General features: G+C 34.9%; 1 protein-coding gene across 1 annotated transcript in view; it reads left to right on the forward strand.

The window, feature by feature from the left end:
* Window positions 1-3,519: 3,519 nt before the first annotated feature.
* Window positions 3,520-23,931, forward strand: part of LOC138331089 (phosphatidylinositol-3,5-bisphosphate 3-phosphatase MTMR3-like) — a gene marked incomplete at its 5' end in the record, with an annotated part of 52,555 nt that continues 32,143 nt past the window's right edge. The window contains 10 exon segments of the mRNA XM_069278547.1: window positions 3,520-3,845; window positions 4,568-4,740; window positions 4,909-5,011; window positions 5,222-5,335; window positions 5,791-5,836; window positions 5,838-5,979; window positions 8,296-8,406; window positions 15,371-15,482; window positions 15,912-16,107; window positions 17,282-17,576. Coding sequence (XP_069134648.1) covers window positions 3,520-3,845; window positions 4,568-4,740; window positions 4,909-5,011; window positions 5,222-5,335; window positions 5,791-5,836; window positions 5,838-5,979; window positions 8,296-8,406; window positions 15,371-15,482; window positions 15,912-16,107; window positions 17,282-17,576 — 1,618 coding nt within the window.

Here is a 23,931-nt window from a genome sequence, read left to right on the forward strand (position 1 = left end):
GTTTATATGTCTTAATTTGTTTCATTATTTGTTTCATTATATATTCTAACTCAGGTGACCGTTAAGGCCCATGGGCCTCTTGTTTGAACTACTAGATCGACAAAAATGTCGATTTCTTTTTCATAATTCTTCCGTAAAACGGCACTTAAAAAGCTTTTTCAATCTGTAAAAATGTAGAGAAAACTGTTAATTGTTTAGCAATTATCCTGAGTTATATTTTACCAACAAGCATCAGAGATTAGCAATTAAAACTTACATAAACATATTCCCGACTCTCACTTGCATTGTGTGATCACTCGAGCGGAACTAATCTCTACCACCTGGCACAGTCTTACAAATGCAATCGCACAAAAGCCCACATGATCACTGTTTTTATTGCGATTACATCTTAGGGTGTGAACAATGTTAGTTTTTTTTTAATCTTTTTACTCAACAAAATAGACTTTACGCTTTTCATGATCAGCACCATCATTTTCTGTATAACTTATTAATTTACCACTGTACCCATGCATATGATACGTGTGTATATTTATACTTCTTTGTGCACATTATATAACATCTGATATATTACAATAAATTTATGAAGGACAAAACTCTTACATGTAAGAACAGGAGGACTGAAGAACAGCGGGAATTAAACTTCAATAATATTTCCTCTATGCTGGTATTGCTATTTATGTTTAAAATGTTTAATTATATGATATTAGCATTTTCAGTAATTACTCTGTTAATATATTTATTGTTTCCTTATGTTTTACAAAATGTCAGCATGCATGCATCATTTCAACTGGAAACAGTCTAGGAGAAGAATTGTGTGAACAAAAAGAAGTAATTTTCAACTGTGGAAGCTTAATATTGTAATCATTTTCAATCCGAAAATAATTACTATCACCATCTTCAAATTCCTTATTGTGAATTTAACTGTAATATGATTTACGCATATACCTGATATTTGCTTATATTCTATGACATATACATGCTTGAAATGAAATGAATAAATAAATGATTATTTAAAATTTAAAACACAATATGACATTAGCTGTTTATATTTTTTGTCAAAACCATATTAAGCTTATCGTTCATAACACACTAATCATCACCTTCGAGACAATTTAATGAAAATCAATTAAACATTAATTTGTATAACACAGGTCGTCTTATGTTTTCCCCGCCTTGACTATCAATGTTCCCTGATCACTCTGAAAGTATTGATTTTACCTTTTTTCGGTCACCACATGAACTGCCTTTAAATCAATTACACCAATGAGACATACATTTACTACATTCATTATAACACTGTAAGGCAATTCTGTAAGAGCAGCGAACATTGTTGATTTACCTTGAATATCTACATGCACAGTATGGTATATACCATATGTAACAGGAGAGGAGAAAATGTAGCAGCAAGACCGGGATTCGATCCCGGGACTCTCTGAACACTAGCTGAGTGCTCTACCGACTGAACTACCTGGTCATCGATAATCGACCCAGTCCAGTCCCGCTACACTCCTCCCACTTTTTTGAATACATATATACGAGACCCTTTCAAACAGCACAGCCGTTGGTTATTTAGTTGGGTGCCAATTCTGTAACAGGAGAGAAGAAAATGTAGCTCTTCCGACTGAGCTACCTGATCACCGATAATCAACCCAGTCTGATCCCGCTACAAATATTTATCTGGTTATTTTATCTCCCTTCCTATTTTCAATCTACCTTTATGACTTAGAATCTTACCTGGTGGAAAAGAATATTTTGTCTTACAAATCTTGACAAATTATGCACACTGTGATTGTTGCAAGCTAAACTACGTATCCGCTAGCTGATTGCTGTTGATTGTTAATGATCTCAAACACACTAATTACTTATTGTGCCAATTTAAGTAAATATATTCTACTCTTTTCAAATATTCCTGATTACTTTTCATGTGTAATATCTTAAAACATTGACATGTGCACGGAGTACTGCGGACCAGATATTAATATTATATAAATTTCAATTATAAATATTTCAGTTTCAGGTTACGGTGGCCAATAAAGGAAAACAAACACAATGCAGTTTTCATATGTTATTTCTTCTAAATATATAATTTTTTTTTGCAAGTTGTCAAGCATTTATGGGGAACATTTTGCATTGAAATTGTCACCTTCATACATCGGTTTTGGGACTCCCTGGACATTGTTTTTGATGCGCTAAATATACTGATAGTAGATTTTTTAAGCATTTTCAGCCCTAAAAAGTACCTGGGCAAATTATACCAGTTTTTACGGTATATGATATTGGAATATATCCCAAACTTTTTATCATATTATTTGCCAATAACACTGTTATGATATCAGAAATATCTGATGGTCTACAACAAATGTTACATGAATTTTAACAATATTGCATAACATGGAAATTAGAACTTAATATCAGAAAAATAAAAATTGTGATATTCTCAAGACGTAAATCGGTACAACAACACCAGTTGATGTTATGGAATACAGAATTAGATTTATAAGAATTGTTTACATATCTAGGTACAGAAAATAATGTTAATGGTAGCGTTTTTAAAGAAAGGGAAAAAACCTGCTGAGGACAAACATATTCTATATTTAAGACATTTTGACATAGAAAAGTTTGCCTCTTGTCTTTCTCTGCTGCAAAATAATACTTGTTAACTGATACTGTGGTCCCAGGAACTTGATGACAATAGTTATTAAGAATGGATATTTTCATTAACATCAAATTAACAAGGAAAATGCTAAAGATGTTATAAAATCATTTGACATATAACATCATAGGAAATATTAGAATGGGCTTCCAAGATTTTAGTATGTGTCTCTTATTTTACACCTTGATGTCCAATGAATCCTCAAAAGTCCAAACTGGAAGGAACACCAGCCAAATTTATTTCTTATTGCACAAAACTACAGTAGTATTGACCTTAGAAATATATTCCTCCTATCCTCGAGACCGAGCCATTTAGTACTTTCAGTACTTTGATTATTATTTCCATAGAAGGTACATGTTATTGATAGTTTTCAATGTATGTTAACAATTTTGACGACAATTAAGGCTTACATACTTATCAAGAGAGAAGACACACCTTAATTCTTTAGTACAATTTTTATCTGGAATATCAATATCCGATGAGCCACATGGCACATGTGTATTGTATTGTTATATATAATCAGACTGGAAATAGTGATGTTTTCTGTGACTCATTATATTAACTAAAGCCCCATTGTGGTTTTGTCATATTTTTTTATTGTAAAAAAGTACTAAATTTTGCCTACTGATAGATAAAAATTGTAACCTAATGCATTATGGTGATATTAGTTAATGAAAAATACAATAAGACTTTTATTATAGATAGGTTTCTTTATAAACTAAATCCAATATCCGATCCATATGTGTGAAATTATTTAAAAAAAATAGTTATAGTTCTCTTGGCGTGTACATCCGTCAAATCGAATGTATAGTTTTCTTTTTAATTAAAATTAGTACATGGGAAATGTGGTGTAACATTGTTATATTTTGTCTGAAATTTACAGCCCGTTTCGTTTACAGGCATATGCTGAGGAGCCGTCCAGTCTGGACTACATACAGCGGTCAGAGCTGTACCCTAAGAAGTCGTTGGTGACTGAAGATGCAGCGCTACACGTGCCTTTCCCACTACTGTGTGGGGAGGCTGTGGAATTCCTCGGACACATAGACGAAGGAGTTATTGCGTTATCCAACTTCCGCCTGCTCATCCGCTTCAACGAGAGTTTCATTAACATTCCTTTGGGCCTTGTGGAGAGCGTAGAATGTCGAGATATATTTTATCTCTACGTGTACTGCAAGGACGCTACTGTGGCAAGGTTTATACCCAATACTAGCTAGGGACACCTCACCTGGTGAATTCTCCTTTCTGTAGTGTTTTGCAATTGTCATCCACTCATAAATAATATTTGTTATTGCTAAGAAAGTACGGAAGCTATACCTTAAGCTTTCACAAATTTTTCCCATGCAATAGTTGGTCCCTAGTTGTACATTTTTATACCCCTCCCCCACTATTTCTATATCACTATTTCTTAGAAAGTTCGAAAGAGATCATTCTCAAATTTTATCTAATAGCCTAGTTCTCCAGTAGTTTTCATTGTGAATTCAGTCAGAAAATAGCATGGCCAACAGCTAAATTGCAGGTGCTCAGCTTTAATTTTGTTTAACTTTTATTAAAGAAAAATAAAAACGCTGAAGTAATATCTGCATGATTAGGTTACATTATATTGTTCTCTCTCAATTCATAGTTGTTCATATTCCAATTTGGACCAAAAAATAACATGCTGGCCAGGTCTACATCAGTAACATATTTAGTTTTTTTTTTTTTTTTAAATTTTAAAAAGTTTCTTGTAACTGTAGACATATATGTGTAGATTTTCAGTGTAGTATATCAGCCAGGTTATAACAGAAAAATCCTTCATTCTTATGACATAGAGCACACTTCAAAGCAATGTCAATCTAGGATCTTGAAATATCACCTTGAGGCAAAATATCAACTCCATCAAAGTTTATCTCTTATGTATTTTATTTCCTTCTGTAGATGTGCATTCAACAACAATGATTCATGCCAAGTATGGTTCCGTCGAGTCAGTGACCGGGTCGCTCCTCCCTCTGAACTCAAGAGCTACTTTGCGTTTGCCTTTCATGCTTGGTGTGTTGACCGTTGTCCAGCTGGTTCTGAACTTGAACCCTGCTACCAGCTTTGTCAGCAAGGTATGAGATCTAAAAACTACATGTCTATGGCTTAGCACTGCTGATATTTGTTGTAGTAGGTCTAGCATTTCAGGGAAGGATTGTAATTATTTATATTTTTATTGCTCTAGATCAATTATGCTAGCTTAATTCCATATCTGTTCATAGCTATTTAGTCTTTTTTTCCAGATGAGAATTTTCCATTCTCGTTTGGTAAGGAGGTGGAAAGGATGAAGTTCAACCTGAAAAGTAAAACGGCATGGAGAATCACATACCTGAATGAATCTTTTGGGTAAGGATCAGGTTCTTTTGCGGTGTTATATTTGAGGCAAAGCTCATAAAACTTGATATATAGTGCCAGTAATTATGAATGTCATGTCATTACACAAAACAGTCATTCGCTCTATTTATTTTATGTTTTGAAAATTTTGCTTGCCAAATCCAATTTTGAAATTTGGCAAAGCAATTCAAATTGGAATGACTTTAAATTGTGATGTTTCAGTGTGTGCCAGTCGTATCCAAAGTACCATATTGTCCCATCAGATATCACTGACGATCAGCTAAAGAAAGTTGCAAGTTTCCGAGCTCTGGCCCGCTTTCCTAGTGTGGTGTGGAGGTAAGTACTGATATAACACGTCAACTAGAATTGAAAAGAATAGAGGGTATTTAGTTTTAATATGTGTGTTCTATGGGAGTTAAATTAGAATGCTTTGCAGCAGAAAATTTGGAGCAAAGACAATTGATATTATGGATATTGTAAATTATGTTCCCTTTGGAACACTTATTTGAAGTAATATAAAGAAAGACAAAACAAAAAACAAAACAAAAAAACATATAAAAACAAAATACAGCGAAACCTGATACTGAAATACTATATAATATGAAATATTGGCTGTGTAGAAAGTTTTTTCTGTAGCTATATATAGGTCAACCTTGAAAATTTCTTCCCACAAAATAATTTTAAAGCTTCAACACCACAAAATAAAGTATCCACTAACTTTCTATACAGTATGTCTTATCCCTGTTTTCCATGAAAGATGAATAGAAATGATTGACACCATATTTTTTCAGGGACCAACGCAATGGTGCCGTGTTGGTGCGATGTAGTCAGCCGGAGGTCGGGTGGCTGGGGCTGGAGAAACCCAGAAGATGAGGCCCTTTTACGGGCTATTCCTCTAGCCTGTGCCAATAATCCAGGTACATATCAGCACAGCCAGGCCATTCTCGACGACTTGTCAGAAAAAGGTTCACGAAATGGAGGTAAGTTTATATGCTGATGGTAGAACGGATATAGATACCCAAACCCACTATATTTCTTTTGGCCGGGTACAAAATGGTGCTTGTGTCCTAGTGGAGCAGTGCCTCTGAAAATCACTTGGGCACAAATTTTTTATACTCTTTTGTAGGTTTCCAATTATTTTATGCGATTTCTAATTTTATTTTTTTCCAAAACATACATAACTACCTTTCATAAAGTGAATAGTCTGGCAAAGAAAACCAGTCTAAATGCGTTCATTGGCCTTCCAAAAGTTCTCACATATTAATATGATGGTCAAGTTCTGCTTACGTTTCCCAGTTCTGACCATTGAAATAAAGAAAAGTTGAAATCATTGAAAGCGAGGCTGCGTGGAAATGTAACCACGGACATAGTCAGCCGGGAGGACGATTTAGGATTCCTATATTTTAAATTAATTTCTTCGTACGCAGACAGATTTTGACGAGAGAATTTATTTTTCTATTTCATATGAAATTATACTGGATACATTCACACCATTTTTACCGACTTTAGCCATCCTTGCCCGACTGTTCACTTTAATATCTGTTGTACCGCTCACAATTATTTTATATGGTTCAGTTTTATTGCCTAGTAGCTATATAGGTAAGCGATATAAAACAAGTACGATAAAATGCATACAGATGTTTTCATAATGGTTTGTATAATCATTACATTGCTCTATTAGCAGTAATATGCACCAATTGTAGCGCTAAAGATGACACCATTTTCTGTCTAAAAGTCTTTTGAGCTACAATATTGCAGTTAGGCTGAGACCATGCCAATCACAATTTCTAGGCACTCTTCCTTCTGAAGACCCCCGCAGCGCTGACATGTGTGACTTTGTCGCGTCAATTAGATGCTTGATACAAATGCATTGAGCCAAGCATAGTCAACAAGAGTTTGACTGTATTGAACAAATGCATGGCTCTGCAGGCAATGTTTTTCAATTGTCCAATGCTTATAACTAAACATCGGTATTGTATCCTATATTACCTGAAGTGTATAGGAAATAACCTGTTGACCGACATATGTATCGCAGTGTGCAATTTAGCAGTCCTTCATAGCATTGTTTTTTCGCTGTCTGCAGACATTTCTTACACATACATATTGTTTTTTCACTGTCTGCAGACATTTCTTACACATATATTGTTTAAGTGTTTTATCAATGTCTGCAGACTTACACATACATATTTTTTAAGTAATAACTTATTTACCAGGGTATTGACATACATATTCTTTAAGTAATAACTTATTTACCAGGGTATTGACATACATATTTTTTAAGTAATAACTTATTTACCAGGGTATTGACATACATATTTTTTAAGTAATAACTTATTTACCAGGGTATTGACATACATATTTTTTAAGTAATAACTTATTTACCAGGGTATTGACATACATATTTTTTAAGTAATAACTTATTTACCAGGGTATTGACATACATATTTTTTAAGTAATAACTTATTTACCAGGGTATTGACAATGGATCATTTTTGATGGCTTTATTATTGTTTTCTTGATAACAATCTCGGAGAAAAGCTGAAGCCAAATTGAGTCCAGCATTTATTGCCATTGTAAACAGCTATGCTTCAGTCGGCTGATTTATGTGAATTAAAACATTATGATTGAACATACTTTTGGTACGCAATTCAGTCGGCCGATTTCCGTGAATTAAAACATTATGATTGAACATACTTTTGGTACGTAATTCAGTCGGCCGATTTCCGTGAATTAAAACATTATGATTGAACATACTTTTGGTACGTAATTCAGTCGGCCGATTTCCGTGAATTAAAACATTATGATTGAACATACTTTTGGTATGCAATTCAGTCGGCCGATTTCCGTGAATTAAAACATTATGATTGAACATACTTTTGGTACGTAATTCAGTCGGCCGATTTCCGTAAATTAAAACATTATGATTGAACATACTTTTGGTACGTAATTCAGTCGGCCGATTTCCGTGAATTAAAACATTATGATTGAACATACTTTTGGTACGTAATTATGTTCATCTTTATTGTATTTCAAGTTTATATTTATTTCTGTAAGACAAGTTTATCGAGATGATTCACACCAAGTAAAACATTCCATTTTCAAATGTGAATCACGACGTAATAATGTGTCTCAAAGGAGCATTTTTTTTATTGACCATGCATCTGGTACATAATTATTTTCGTTATTGACTCTGTCTTAAGTGACCACCTGTCCTATGTCACCTTATTTTGAACTTTCTGTGGAAGGTCACTTAAGACAGGTTTGACTGTGTTAGAGTCCTATTTGTATCCTTACAGAAGCTGGAGATGAAAGTCTTGGAGAAGATAAAAGGATGTTGGTGATTGACTGTCGATCTTACAGTGCTGCCTTCGCCAACAGAGCAAAGGGTGGGGGACTCGAGTGTCCAGGTCAGTTGTATAACTTGTGGAGCAACAAAAAACATCTCACCATCCTGTGGTTTGCTCCCTGTTGGGGAAACCAGAGGGGTCTATTGATAGTTTTCATCTCCATTTGCCTGTCCACCTGAAATTGTCAGCAGTTTCAATGGTGTCATTTAGTAGGTCAAGCTTCAAGTATAAACTAGAAATTGTCACCAGGACAATTTGACGGGCTTTTCACCTAAAAGCTACCCCGTTCAAGGTCATTCATTACACACTTGGTACCGCTTAGTTTCAACGTACCAAAAGTCCAATACCAGGACTTAGGACTTTCAGAACTTTACAATAAGTCATTTGAAAATTTTAGGATTGTTAGCCCGATTGCCCTTTGATATAGGTCAAGGTCAATCATATTAATAAACTTGGTAGGCATTTATGTCAGCATGCTTAATGCTTAATATTAGGTCTCTAGGCCTTCTAGAAATTGAGAAGAAATTTTTTTATTGATGTTGTCGAAAAATTGTATTTTTGAACTTTGTCCCTATTTCCAATCGGAAGTTGACGTTTTACAGAAAAGTGGTATGTAAATTAAGTGTTTCATTTTTGATTCTACATAACATATCCAAAAATGAATGAAATTGGCTCAGTGGTTAACTAGCTATGGCTATCTCAATGAGCTGTATTTTCACTGGATCATTTTTGGCGAGGGTCACCTCGCCATTGTGATCGTGGTTGCAAAATTCTCTTACAGTCAATTTCCTCAATATGATTGGCTTAGAAATTGCTCGCAGATACTAGCGCTCCTAGCGGCAGTGTATTCAACAACTTTGATTTTACCGGGAATTTTAAATAGCAAATTTTGAATATGAATTTTACTGAAATAAGCGTATCTGTAACGTTGAAATAGGAATAGTATATTACGGCTTTCATATCCTTACTATATACACTATCCAAAAGATCTTCTGTTTGAAAATTCTCACCTGATTGTTTACAAAGTATCTAGACTTTTCGTCCCCAAAATGGTGTGTTTACAATGAATGAAGACGTTTCGTCCCAAAAATGCTTCGCTCCGAAAGCTGGTTCCCCCCAGACGTTTACTCCCTATTAGAGACGGTTATTTCGCAACGGAAAAAAAATGAAATCAATATTTCACCTCGAACATCAAAATTGATACCATAATGAATTTTGTAATTTGAATCAAATTTGTCTCGGAGCAAATACATTCATGGCGAAATGGAGATGCATTTATTACGGCTGTGTTATGGCACATGGCCTTACTACAATGGAAGAAAGACAACTCTAACAAAATTTTGGACAAACTTGGTCTACTGATAAAATTGCACGTGACAGACGGTGAACATTTTGTAAATGTCCAACGTGGCGTAATCTTAAAAACTAACGGCAGTTAATTAATAAGGTATGAATATTTACCACATCCATAATTTATCGATAATTTCATAAGCACATGTAAAAGCACGTTCAGAGATTACCACTAAACCATACTTTTTAAAACATTTTAGTTATTTTCACCACAGGAGCTTGACGTTCTGATCATATACATACAGCATATTCATTAAACTAGGTAATACGAAGTAAATTTTTGGCCGAACATATAACTCGAAGTGATATTTTTTGAACTACTAGATCGACAAAAATGTCGATTTCTTTTTCATAATTCTTCCGTAAAAACGGCACTTAAAAAGCTTTTTCAATCTGTAAAAATGTAGAGAAAACTGTTAATTGTTTAGCAATTATCCTGAGTTATATTTTATCAACAAGCATCAGAGATTAGCAATTAAAACTTACATAAACATATTCCCGACTCTCACTTGCATTGTTTGATCACTCGAGCGGAACTAATCTCTACCACCTGGCACAGTCTTACAAATGCAATCGTACAAAAGCCCCACATGATCACTGCTTTTAGTGCGATTACATCTTAGGGTGTGAACAATGTAATTTCAGTAATTATTCTGTTAATACATTTATTGATTCCTTATGTTTTACAGAATGTCAGCATGCATGTATCATTTCAACTTGAAACAGTCTAGGAGAAGAATTGTGTGAACAAAAAGAAGTAATTTTCAACTGTGGAAGCTTAATATTGTAATCATTTTCAATTCGAAAATAATTACTATCATCATCTTCAAATTCCTTATTGTGAATTTAACTGTAATATGATTTACGCATATACCTCATATTTGTTTATATTCTTTGACATGTACATGCTTGAAATGAAATGAATAAATAAAAGATTATTTAAATTTAAAACACAATATGACATTAGCTGTTTATATTTTTTGTCAAAACCATATTAAGCTTAATTATCGTTCATAACACACTAATCATCACCTTCGAGACAATTTAATGAAAATCAATTAAACATTAATTTGTATAACACAGGTCGTCTTATGTTTTCCCCGCCTTGACTGTCAATGTTCCCTGATCACTCTGAAGTATTGATTTTACCTTTTTTTTTTTGGTCACCACATGAACTGCCTTTAAAATTAATCACACCAATGAGACATACATTTACTACATTCATTATAACACTGTAAGGCAATTCTGCAAGATCAGCGAACATTATTGATTTACCTTGAATATCTACATGCACAGTATGGTACCATATGTAACAGGAGAGGAGAAAATGTAGCGGCAAGACCGGGATTCGATCCCGGGACTCTCTGAACACTAGCTGAGTGCTCTACCGACTGAACTACCTGGTCATCGATAATCGACCCAGTCCAGTTCCACTACACTCCTCCCACCTTTTTTGAATACATACGATACCCTTTCAAACACCACAGCCGTTGGTAGGAGAGAATAAAATGTAGCTCTTCCGACTGAGCTACCTGATCACGATAATCAACCCAGTCTGATCCCGCTACAAATATTTATCTGGTTATTTTATCTCCCTTCCTATTTTCAATCTACCTTTATGACTTAGAATCTTACCTGGTGGAAAAGAATATTTTGTCTTACAAATCTTGACAAATTATGCACACTGTGATTGTTGCAAGCTAAACTACGTATCCGCTAGCTGATTGCTGTTGATTGTTAATGATCTCAAACATAGTAATTACTTATTGTGCCAATTTAAGTAAATATATTCTACTCTTTTCAAATATTCCTGATTACTTTTCATGTGTAATATCTTAAAACATTGACATGTGCACGGAGTACGGCGGACCAGACCGCCGATGTTTTGGACATCTGCTAGATATTTCAGTTTCAGGTTACGGTGGCCAATAAAAGAAAACAAGCAAAAGTACCTGCGCAAATTATACCCCAGTTTTTACTGGTACATGATATTGGAATATATCCCAAACTTTTTATCATATTATTTGCCAATAACACTGTTATGATATCAGAAATATCTGATGGTCTACAACAATTGTTACATGAATTTTAACAATATTGCATAACATGGAAATTAGAACTTAATATCAGAAAGAAAAAAAAATTGTGATATTCTCAAGACGTAAATCGGTACAACAATACCATTTGATGTTATGGAATACAGAATTAGATTTATACGAATTGTTTACATATCTAGGTACAGAAAATAATGTTAATGGTAGCATTTTATAAAGAAAGGGAAAAAACCTGCTGAACAAACAATTAAATCGGTGTTTGCTATTTAATAAGAAATAAAGGAATGTATCTCTTCTGTTCATCTTAAACTGAAAATATATTTGATTCACTTGTAATGACAGTTTTATTATACTCAATCAGAGGTATGGGGATTTGAAAATAAAAAATGTAGAAAAATTCATTTGTAATTTTGTAAAACAATCTGGAAGTTAAGAAAGTGTACAAACAATTTCATGGTCTATGGTGAGCTAACAAGTTATCCGGTTTGAAATTGAAGTTCGGATACAATGTATATCAATCAACTTGCTGTTTTACAAAAGAATAATTACAAAACTTGTTTAAGAGTAGACCAATTGACCAATTTATTCAAAAATCACATGGTGATATTGATAAGTCTTCAAGAGGACAGACATATTCTATATTTAAGACATTTTGACATAGAAAAGTTTGCCTCGTCTTTCTGTGCTGCAAAAGAATACTTGTTAACTGATACTGTGGTCCCCAGGAACTTGATGACAAAATTCATTAAGAATGGATATTTTTCATTAACATCAAATTAACAAGGAAAAGGCTAATAAGGTGTTATAAAATCATTTGACATATTACATCATAGGAAATATTAGTATGGGCTTCCAAGATTTTAGTATGTGTCTCTTATTTTTAGCCCACCATCATCAGATGGTGGGCTATTCAAATCGCCTTTTGTCCGTGGTCCGTCCGTCCTTCTGTCCTTCCGTCCTTCCGTCCGTCCGTGTCCGTCCGTTAACAATTCTTGTTAACCCGCTTATTCCTCAGAAAGTGCTGAAAGGATCTTTCTCAAATTTCATATGTAGGTTCCCCTAGGACCCTAGTTGTGCATATTGCATTTTGGGACCGATCGGTCAACAAGATGGCCGACAGTCGGCCATCTTGGATTTTGATAGTTGAAGTTTGTTACCGCTATTTCTCAAAAAGTGCAGAAGGGATTTCTCTCAAATTCCATATACAGGTTTCCCTAGGACCCTAGTTGTGCATATTGCATTTTGGGACCAATCGGTGAACAAGATGGTCGACAGGCGGCCATCTTGGATTTTGATAGTTAAAGTTTGTTACCGCTATTTCTCAAAATGTGTAGAAGGGATCTTTCTCAAATTTCCTATACAGGTTCCCCTAGGACCCTAGTTGTGCATATTGCATTTTGGGACCAATCGGTGAACAAGATGGCCGACAGGCGGCCATCTTGGATTTTGATAGTTGAAGTTTGTTACTGCTATTTCTCAAAAAGTGCTGAAGGGATCTTTCTCAAAATTTCATATACAGGTTCCCCTAGGACCCTTGTTGTGCATATTGCATTTTGGGACCAATCGGTGAACAAGATGGCCGACAGGCGGCCATCTTGGATTTTGATAGTTGAAGTTTGTTACCGCTATTTCTCAAAAAGTACTGAAGGGATCTTTCTCAAATTTAATTTACAGTTTTTTCCACTATGGACCCTTGTTGTGAATTATTTGACATTTTGGGAGCGATCGGTGACAACAATGGATGGCCGACAGGTGGGCCATCTATGGATTTTGATTACTTAAGTTTTGTTATGCATATTTCTTAAGAAAGTACGTATAGCGATCTGTGTCTCAAATTTATTATATATTGATGTGTTTGAAAAGAAAAAGTTTGAAATGTCAGGGGAAAAGATCCCACCTTTCCATTTGTCAGGCCCAGATCATTCTTTTGTTGGAGCCGCCTAGATCCTCTGGGATCTCTTGTACACCTTGGAGTCCAATGGAATCCTCAAAAGTCCAAAACTGAATGAACACCAATACTCCAGACCAGCAATAATTTATTTTCTTATGGTACAAATCTAACCGTAGTATGTGACCTATAGATTGTTATATTCCTCCTATCCTCGAGATCCGAGCCATTTAGTACTTTCAAGTACTTTTGATTATAGCTCTAAAATTACCCAGTACTCTTTGACTTTGGATGTAAGGTCATAGGTCGTTTTATTTTTTTCAAAACTGATAGTCAATTACCTAAGCTTACTTCATGCAAAATATGAAGCCTCTATACTATGTAGAACTTGACAAGAAGATATTTTCACGATTTTCGCCTAAAACAACAATTTTGCACTATTAGTTAATGATCAAACCGGAAGTTGACATTTTAGAGAAAAATGTACAATTACAAAGTTTCCTCCATATTCTATTCTACATGACATATAACAAAAATGAAATAAAATAGGCTCAGTGGTTAACGAGTTATGGCTGTCTAGGTTTAAGCGGAAGTGACATCATTGCGGCCATATTTGAAATTGCATCAACACCATATTAACAAGAATTGGTCACAGTGATAAGTGGAATATCTTGTGTGAGTTTTGGGCTTGATCGGACAGGTGGAATCAGAGGAGATGTTTAAAATATAATTGTCGAAATTAGCAAATAAGTTTCTTTGTTTTAATATTAATTACGTCATAAAAAAATTGATTAGTGGACCAATTTTTAGTTTGAAGACATGAAAACCTTCAGAATGACATACTGCATCGATGCAATGCAAAAGGTTGGGAAAAAAATAAAATAATTAAAAAAAATCTAAAAATAGTCACTTTTGGTAAACTTTGACCTATAGCGAGCTTTTGAACGAGACATATTTTGTATTAAAATGTACCGAAAAAAAAATTAGATATGTCCATTCCCTACAATGAAATACCTTCAGATTTGAAATAGCTTTCATACTTTTTGAGTTATAGCAGTTTTTGTGTTTTTAGGTTTTACGTCATGGCGGCCATATTGAATTTTTTGACCTACTGAATTTTGTTCCTAGAACACCTTCAGATTCATAGTTTAAACATACTGAAATAATTTTTATCTGATGTTTTACCGTTTGTCCAATAGAGCATTCACAAAAACAGGAGGAAGAATAATAAGAATAATAATAAGAATAAGAAACTTAACGAAAACAATAGGTCTTTTCACAAATAGTGAAAAGCCCTAATAATCATATTAACATTGGGTCAGTGTTCCACTTTGATTAATACCAATATCCACATACGTATAGATGATCCAAATATCATAAATAAGCTACAGAGCTATCAGGTAAAGGTCAAAGTGTTATCAGGTAAAGGTCAAAGGGTTATCAGGTAAAGGTCAAAGGGTTATCAGGTAAAGGTCAAGGTCACTTCTTTTATTTCTAAAATACAATTGTCAGCACAGTTTTCATTGCATCAAGAATATATGATAATTCCTGCATTTTAAGTTGTAAAGACATTTGTAATTTCAATAATACTCCATATTACTTTCATAAATTTGTGTTTTAGTATACAGAATCCTACTCGCACTGTGAGACCCGTATATAAATTTGTGTTTTGGTATACAGAATACTCTCAGAACTGTGAAATCCATATATAAATTTGTGTTTTGGTATACAGAATACTACCCGAACTGTGAGATCCAGTTCATGAACCTGGCAAACATTCACTCGATCAGAAAGAGCTTCATTGCCCTGCGTACCCTCTGTAGTAGTGGACCAGACCAAGTCAAGTAAGTGTCAAAATCGCTTCAAAGGTCAAATAGGGGTCAAAGGTCAAGTGTGAAGTAAGGAGTAAGTGTCCATTGTAGTCTGCAATTGTTAAGGATGTTTTCTGATAAGGTCGTTCAAGTCTCCTTTCAACCTTGATCTTAGTGTTTTTGTGATTTTCAAAAAAATATGGTCTTCATTTGTAGCTAGTTGTTGTATGAACATTATATTGTGGTAATAGATTAGACTTACGCTGTGTGTAGAGATTTGTATGCAACAACTTATTTGACAGCCATTTTAAAAATGAATGGTTCTTATGCTTTGTATAGAGGTGAATCAGAAATTAGAAAGAAGAAAAAAAAAAACTTTACAGCAGAGAAAATCCTTAAACTATCGCTATCTCTGATAGCATTATTGTTTTAGGACTAAAGGTTGATATTCTTCTGTTACAGCTGGCTATCTGGACTAGAAAACTCTAAATGGCTGTTACACACCGCGAGTTTGATGAAGACAGCCAACCTAGCGGTCAGTTCAATAGACAAGGAAGGAAGGCCGGTCTTGGTTCATTGCTCTGACGGCTGGGACCGCACCCCACAGATCATCTCGCTCGCAGCACTTCAGCTCGACCCATACTACAGAACCATTGAGGTAAGTAACATTGGCTTTACCTCTTATCTGTTATCCTTCCTATCATTCTCTATGTCCATATGTTTTTTGTCTTGTTGCCCTGAAAATCAATTTAATGATTAAGAATTATATTACATCTGAACCAAACATACTTATGGAAAGGGCAAATGTTTTAAAAACTGCTCAAACGTCATGTGTTTATGAGCACAACTTTATATTTTTTAGAATAAATGACATGAGTATTGTTCACAAAATAATTATGTCACAAATTGATTCCAAATTGAATAATATGATCTTTCCCTACCTTGAGGGTAGGACATGCAGAGAAATCTATACCTGGGAACGAGATTCATGACTATCTAACCTGAGGCATGCCGAGGGTTAGAAGGTTGTGTATCTCTTCTGCGGGTAGATATTTTCTTGACCTTTTCCCTAGGTAGAGAATGAACCTTTTTCTTCCCTGTAGTATAAAAAATAGTGATAAAAAACCTACAAATATACCAATTAAAAAAAAAAACCCAAATATTAACAAAACTGTGTATCAAATTGTCTTTTTTAAAGGCCCAATACCTTTCAAAAAAAAAAAAAAAGTTTCTTGAAAACAATAATAACATAAGAAAATATATATCGATAGTCTAAGATGAGGTTACAAAACCATACAAACGCAAGATTTCCTGTGTAATACATGTTAACAGTGAAGAAGCATATAGCTGTTTTGCTGTCTGGCGTAGTGATAAACAACTGACGCCTGGTAATTAGGATGACAACGGGAAATATAAGACGACTCAAATTAATTTATTTTGATTAAATTGTTTAGAAGGTGATGATAAGTGTCTCATTAATGGTGAGCTGATAAATTTTGAGACTCTACAAAATTATCAATCTTGTTTTGGATTCCCATTTTAAAAATCAAAAGCCATTTCGGAAAGCACGGGCATGAAGCACAAGCTTGAGGTCAAAGGTGATAAACAATGTTCAGTTGGACATGTAAAGTTTGTTTCCATTTGACATTTTACATTTTCTGGTTTATCACACGGATATGTACTGCGCATGCAGGCTGTCTTACCCTAGGTAAGACAGAGATATCATATTCTTACATCTCTGTCTGAAGGGTTCAATAACTTGTGGCAGCTGAATCAATGAAAGATTCTATGATTGATTGTTTGTAAAACTGACATTCTTCTGACTATTGCAGGGTTTCCTGGTGTTGATTGAGCGCGAGTGGCTGGACTTTGGACACAAGTTTGCTGACCGCTGTGGTAATGGTATCAATATAGACGACACTAATGAGCGATGCCCAGTGTTCCTACAGTGGATTGACTGTGTCTTCCAACTCTACTCACAGTTCCCAACAGCTTTCCAGTTCAACGAGGCCTACTTAGTAATCATATATACACCATGCATGAATATGCCTTATACATATACAAAAAATTATACATATACTTATATATGCCTTTTCAACTTGGGGTATTTGAATCAATTTTTTACATGACCTCCGCCTATTCGAATAACATATCTGGGAAATTCTTAAAATAAAATAGAATATTTTTCAATTTTGCAATGTATTTTCAGCAAAATTCCCATTGTTTTAAGATACTTTGCTTTTGCTAGAAATCAGTATGGGGACAGATCAACATTATCGTATGGTTTGTTATTTTATGCATGAATCTGCAAAAGGTATTCGACGCTAATACGATTTACATCAGCAGCGGAAGATTATTAGTTTAGTATAATCACTGACTCAAACATCTAATTAAAGCATTTGCACTTTCAATTATGTTTCTTAATTAACGTAACGTACCTTATTTCGCGATCGGTTGGAAAAACCATGCTTCCTTACAACAACCGCCATTTATGGGTAGTCTCGTTCAATCAGACTCTTGTCGACTACGTCGGACATGTGGGTATCAAGCGTCTCGTTGAACAAGACATAGAGAAGCATGCAAAGTCGGTGTGCAATGACTACTGCAAGTTTCTTATGTAATATGGATACAAAAAATACTTGCTACGCTGTTTTATAACGCTTGAATATGCATTATTTTCTGAAATATTCGGCAAGCTAGTTCTCATCTGCATCGATCAACAATACCGGAAGAATTCTCAAAACATTTTTTAGGCCAGTTAATACATGGCTGGACCCATCATGAGCCGCCATTTTCGAACTCATACACATGTGTCAAAAACAAACATTGCCTCAATTGAATGGCCCAATTGAAGTAAAATCACGATAGTATGGTAACAATGTGAATGCCTTAAGTTTCCAGGGCGAATGTACATGTTAATCAGAGTTATTTGTTCGCAAATGTCAAACCATTTTTTCCAAATTTTAAAACAAATTTGTTATAACTTGGTAACAAAGTTAAATGCCTTAAGGGCTTGGAAGTTTGATTGCCTTAGATGGCCCTTTGATTTTAAAAAAAAAAGTGCACAAGTACAATAATTGTAAATTATGACTATGTTGATGGACAGTTTATTACGTGTTACTCCGTTATTTTGGCCCTTTGCTAAAAGCTATCATTTTTCTGCCATTTCGTGAAAGTGAGTGTAACAAATGTAAACCATTTTCTTTACTTGAAAGTCAATCTTTGTTAGTTTTTTAGAAGGTTAAATGCCTGAAGTATTGACCAATTCGGTTAAAGTGCTGTTCCTTTGGTAAAAATCGCGACTTTCAATACGGTTTATTTATTATTTAAAATTAAAAAGTATCAAATATGGATATGGCCATATTTCAATATTTTCTGCTAATAAGTCCATTGTGTTAATTATTCAAAAGTCTTCTACGTTCATCCAAATTTTCTTTGAAGTCAAAACTCTTGTTTACAATAGAAACAAAAGTAATTTGTACGCAATTTGAATTTCAATAAATTTAATTATTTTTTCAAACTGTAATTTTGTGCCGAAATGAAACTCCGTACAATTGCCTGAAATTTATCAACTAATTTCAGCGGTTTATAATTTTTCAATTTTTTGTGCCTGGCCCTTTTAACCCTGTGTTATACTACAAATATATTTTTATTTATATGTGTAATAAACCAAGTTTTTAAAATGTAAAAGTTAAATGTCTGCATTAGTTTCTAATGTGTAATAACTAACAAATGTTAAAACTTAATATTGTTATGTAACTTGGTAACAAAGTTAAATGCCTTAAGGGCTTAGCCAAGTTTGATTGCCACTTTTGGCAGATTTTAATTAACTCAGTTATGGCCCTTTGGATTTTATAAAAAAAAAAGTTTCATTTTCTGCCACTTCCGTACAATAACTGTAATAGATAGTTAAAGGTATTATTCCGAATAATGCTAGGTTTACACTATCTTCCCCCGGCGACCACGTTAGCCCCGTTAGCCCGAAACGTGTTACACCGTGGAATTTTGGCTATTTTTGTCTATGTATTCAAGTTGAGCTAGGTCTTGTGAAGTTTTGCCACGGTCTTTTACAGATTACGTGGTTAGACCGTGGATATAGGGGAAAGTGCTGTTCCCGGAGGTTAAAGGTACACTACGGCTTTAGCACAGCCTATCAAGGATACCACTATGTTCTCTCTAGGCCTGTTACGATCTGATGAGGTCTGCTACGTTTTACATGTTTTGATCAATCTCCGATACGTTTTTCACGGTCCGCAACGGCTTTCTAGGGATGAAAGTCTGATGCCGGGCTTTTAAGGAGCAAATGAAACAATATTTATTGCCGAAAATCTCATTTCGAACAGGTTTTAGTTACAAAATATGTTAAAAGAAAAGAAAATTTTAACTATATTTGGTATAAATATATAATTATTAGAGCCAAGTGTTTCTACGCAATTTTTTTTCTGTAATGGTTCTCACTTAATCTGCATTTTGCAATGATAGCTTTGGTGTGATTTGAGGGTTTAAATGTGTTTGATAATGAATATTTCTATTTATTACTACAAATAATTCCATGAAGTATCAAATATGTACCAGGCCAGACAATGATACTCCATCATATATTGCTTGCAACGTAAGACCGTAATAAGACGTAACACGCTGTATCACGTTGGGATTTCAACCGCTCCAAGCCGTGATGTGGCTTGACAGAACGCATCAAAACGGTTATCATCCACCTTGGCTTGCCGTCAAAACCTTGACAAAGCTGAACAAACAAGCACAAAACGTGCAGCCAATCTGCATCAACCGTAATAAAACGTGGAAAATATGCAACAGAACGTCATAAAACTTGAAATCACTGTGGGATTCCGGGTAACGTGCTTGCTGCCCGTTCCACCACGGAACATCTGGAAGTTTTGTTACGGCCTTGAACGCACTGTTACGTTTTGTGAAGTCACCCCCGTTTTATTACGTACTGTGGCGTTCACAATCTGTACCGTGACTACCGTGGCAAATATTTTGACAGTTTAAAAATCTGGCACGGTATCCACGGTAATCATGACCGCTCACGTTTGTCTATCACGTCCTTCTGCGTTGTCTCAAATTGTCTCGTGTTCACCACGTTTTGTCCACGGTGGCCTGAAACGAGAAGATAGTGTAAACCTAGCATAACACTTCAGTTTATTTTTTCATGTTTCAACCAAGGTTAAACCTAACCTCAATAATGTTTACTTACATTATGTCCTGAAAGCGGGGGACAGAAATTCCATGAATTTGCTTGTTGCATTTGGTATCGATTGTCAAGCTTTTTTCTCAGATTCGATCTAAGTAAACAAGATTCTCCAATTGGAATATTGTTTTGTTATTAAACAATTAAAATCGATTTATAACTTGGAAAATAATTACTTCTTGTTCGTTTGAAGTGTAAATAATTTACGTATTGATCAAATGAAGAAAACAATATTGCCTGTTTACATGCATATGTATGTAGGGGATCAAACGGAGGTGCAAAATGCCATCTCCGCCTATTAGAATACTCCGGTTATTCGAATATTTTCTTCTGGAAAATGACCTATTCAAATAAGCGGAATCCTCTGTATAATGATTTTTGGCAGTACAACCGTAATCCATATTCAGCTATTTTGTAAAACCTATGTAATGTTAGTATTGTAATTCTCAACACGACACATATAACTTTAAGGATGGCAAATCATAATTTTGAGAATGAAGAGGTCCAATGCCAAAAGTTTTTTCCATTACAGCTGACATTGATTTTGTATGCATTTGTATAGAATTAAAAATGTTTATGTTATGGACGATTATAGGAAAACGCAGGATTGTGAGAATTCTAAGAGCCCCAGTGTGAAATTGTGCTTTGGATGATTTAAGTCTCTTGGTTATTTAAAAAGCTACAAGCTTTGCTGTTCTCAATAGCTTCTTCAATAAAAAGGATGTCCTATTTATATTTACAAGTTTTACATGACTAATTCATTTCTTTCAGTTTGATACTGGGAATTTTATCCTGTCATAACGAAAAAAAACTTTTTTTTTTTCAGGTAAAAAGCTGTACAACACACTTACTCCTGTCTGTTTGGTACATTTCTCTGGTAATTCAACACAGGAACGACAGAAGGAAAGAAACTGGACAAACGCACAGCCTCAGTCTGGTCGCTGCTTAAAATGTCAATCCTCCCGCAACAAAAATTCCTTTAAATCTTCTATACTGCAATAGAAGCAACTGGTATAAACCTATACTCTCTGTCTGTTTGGTAAAACCCTATCTCTCTCTGTACAGTAAATACCCTATCTCTCCTGTCTACAGGTAAAACCCTAATCTCCTCTGACTAAAGGTAAAACCCTATCTCTCTGTCTATCAGGTAAAACCCTATCTCTCTGTCTACAGGTAAAACCCTATCTCTCTGTCTACAGGTAAAACCCAAGATCCTCTCTATCTACAGGTAAAACCCTATCTCGTCTGTACTACAGGTAAATAAACCCTATCTCTCTGTCTACAGGTAAAAAACAGGTAAAACCCTTATCTCTCTTTCTACAGGTAAAACCCCTTTACCTCTCTGTCTACCAGGTAAAACCCTATCTCTCTGTCTACAGGTAAAACCCTATCTCTCTGTCTACAGGTAACCATATCTCTGTCTACAGGTAAACAACCCTATCTCTCTCTACAGGTAAAACCCAATCTCTCAAGTCTACAGGTAAAACCCTATCTCTCAAATCCTATCTACAGGTAAAACCCTATCTCTCTGTCTACAGGTAAAAAATCTCTCTGTATACAGGTAACAACCCTATCTCTCTGTCTACAGGTAAAACCCTATCTCTGTCAACAAGGTAAAAAACCTATCTCTCTCTGTACAAATCTACAGGTAAAACCCTATCTCTCTGTCTACAGGTAAAACCCTATCTCTCTATCTCTACAAATCTATCAACAGGTAAAACCCTATCTCTCTGTCTACAGGTAAAACCCTATCTCTCTGTCTACAAATCTATCAACAGGTAAAACCCTATCTCTCTGTCTACAAATCTATAACAGGTAAAACCCTATCTCCCTATCTCTCTGTCTATCAAACTAAAACCCTATCTCTCTGTCTACAAATCTACAGGTAAAACCCTATCTCTCTGTCTACAAATCTATTGACAGGTAAAACCCTATCTCTGTCTACAAATCTATAACAGGTAAAACCCTATCTCTCTGTCTACAAATCTATCAACAGGTAAAACCCTATCTCTCTATCTCTACAAATCTATCAACAGGTAAAACCCTATCTCTCTGTCTACAAATCTATCAACAGGTAAAACCCTATCTCTCTGTCTACAAATCTATCAACAGGTAAAACCCTATCTCTCTGTCTACAAATCTATCAACAGGTAAAACCCTATCTCTCTGTCTACAAATCTATCAACAGGTAAAACCCTATCTCTCTGTCTACAAATCTATCAACAGGTAAAACCCTATCTCTCTGTCTACAAATCTATCAACAGGTAAAACCCTATCTCTCTGTCTACAAATCTATCAACAGGTAAAACCCTATCTCTCTGTCTACAAATCTATCAACAGGTAAAACCCTATCTCTCTGTCTACAAATCTATCAACAGGTAAAACCCTATCTCTCTGTCTCTACAAATCTATCAACAGGTAAAACCCTACAGGTAAAAATCTCTGTCTCAATCTATCAACAGGTAAAACCCCTATCTCTCTGTCTACAAATCTATCAACAGGTAAAAACCCTATCTCTCTGTCTACAAATCTATCAACAGGTAAAACCCTATCTCTCTGTCTACAAATCTATCAACAGGTAAAACCCTATCTCTCTGTCTACAGGTAAAACCCTATCTCTCTGTCTACAAATCTATCAACAGGTAAAACCCTATCTCTCTGTCTACAAATCTATCAACAGGTAAAACCCTATCTCTCTGTCTCCAAATCTATCAACAGGTAAAACCCTATCTCTGTCTACAAATCTATCAACAGGTAAAACCCTATCTCTCTGTCTACAAATCTATAACATGTCTACAAATCTATCAACAGGTAAAAACCCTATCTCGCTGTCTACAAATCTATAACAGGTAAAACTCTATCTCTCTGTCTACAAATCTATAACAGGTAAAACCCTATCTCTCTGTCTACAAATCTATCAACAGGTAAAACCCTATCTCTCTGTCTACAAATCTATCAACAGGTAAAACCCTATCTCTCTGTCTACAAATCTATCAACAGGTAAAACCCTATCTCTCTGTCTACAGGTAAAACCCTATCTCTCTGTCTACAAATCTATCAACAGGTAAAACCCTATCTCTCTGTCTACAAATCTATCAACAGGTAAAACCCTATCTCTGTCTACAAATCTATCAACAGGTAAAACCCTATCTCTGTCTACAAATCTATCAACAGGTAAAACCCTATCTCTCTGTCTACAAATCTATCAACAGGTAAAACCCTATCTCTCTGTCTACAAATCTATCAACAGGTAAAACCCTATCTCTCTGTCTA

This window comes from Argopecten irradians, chromosome 9, assembly GCF_041381155.1.
Source record: "Argopecten irradians isolate NY chromosome 9, Ai_NY, whole genome shotgun sequence".
In the NCBI taxonomy this organism is placed as follows: Eukaryota; Metazoa; Mollusca; class Bivalvia; order Pectinida; family Pectinidae; genus Argopecten; species Argopecten irradians.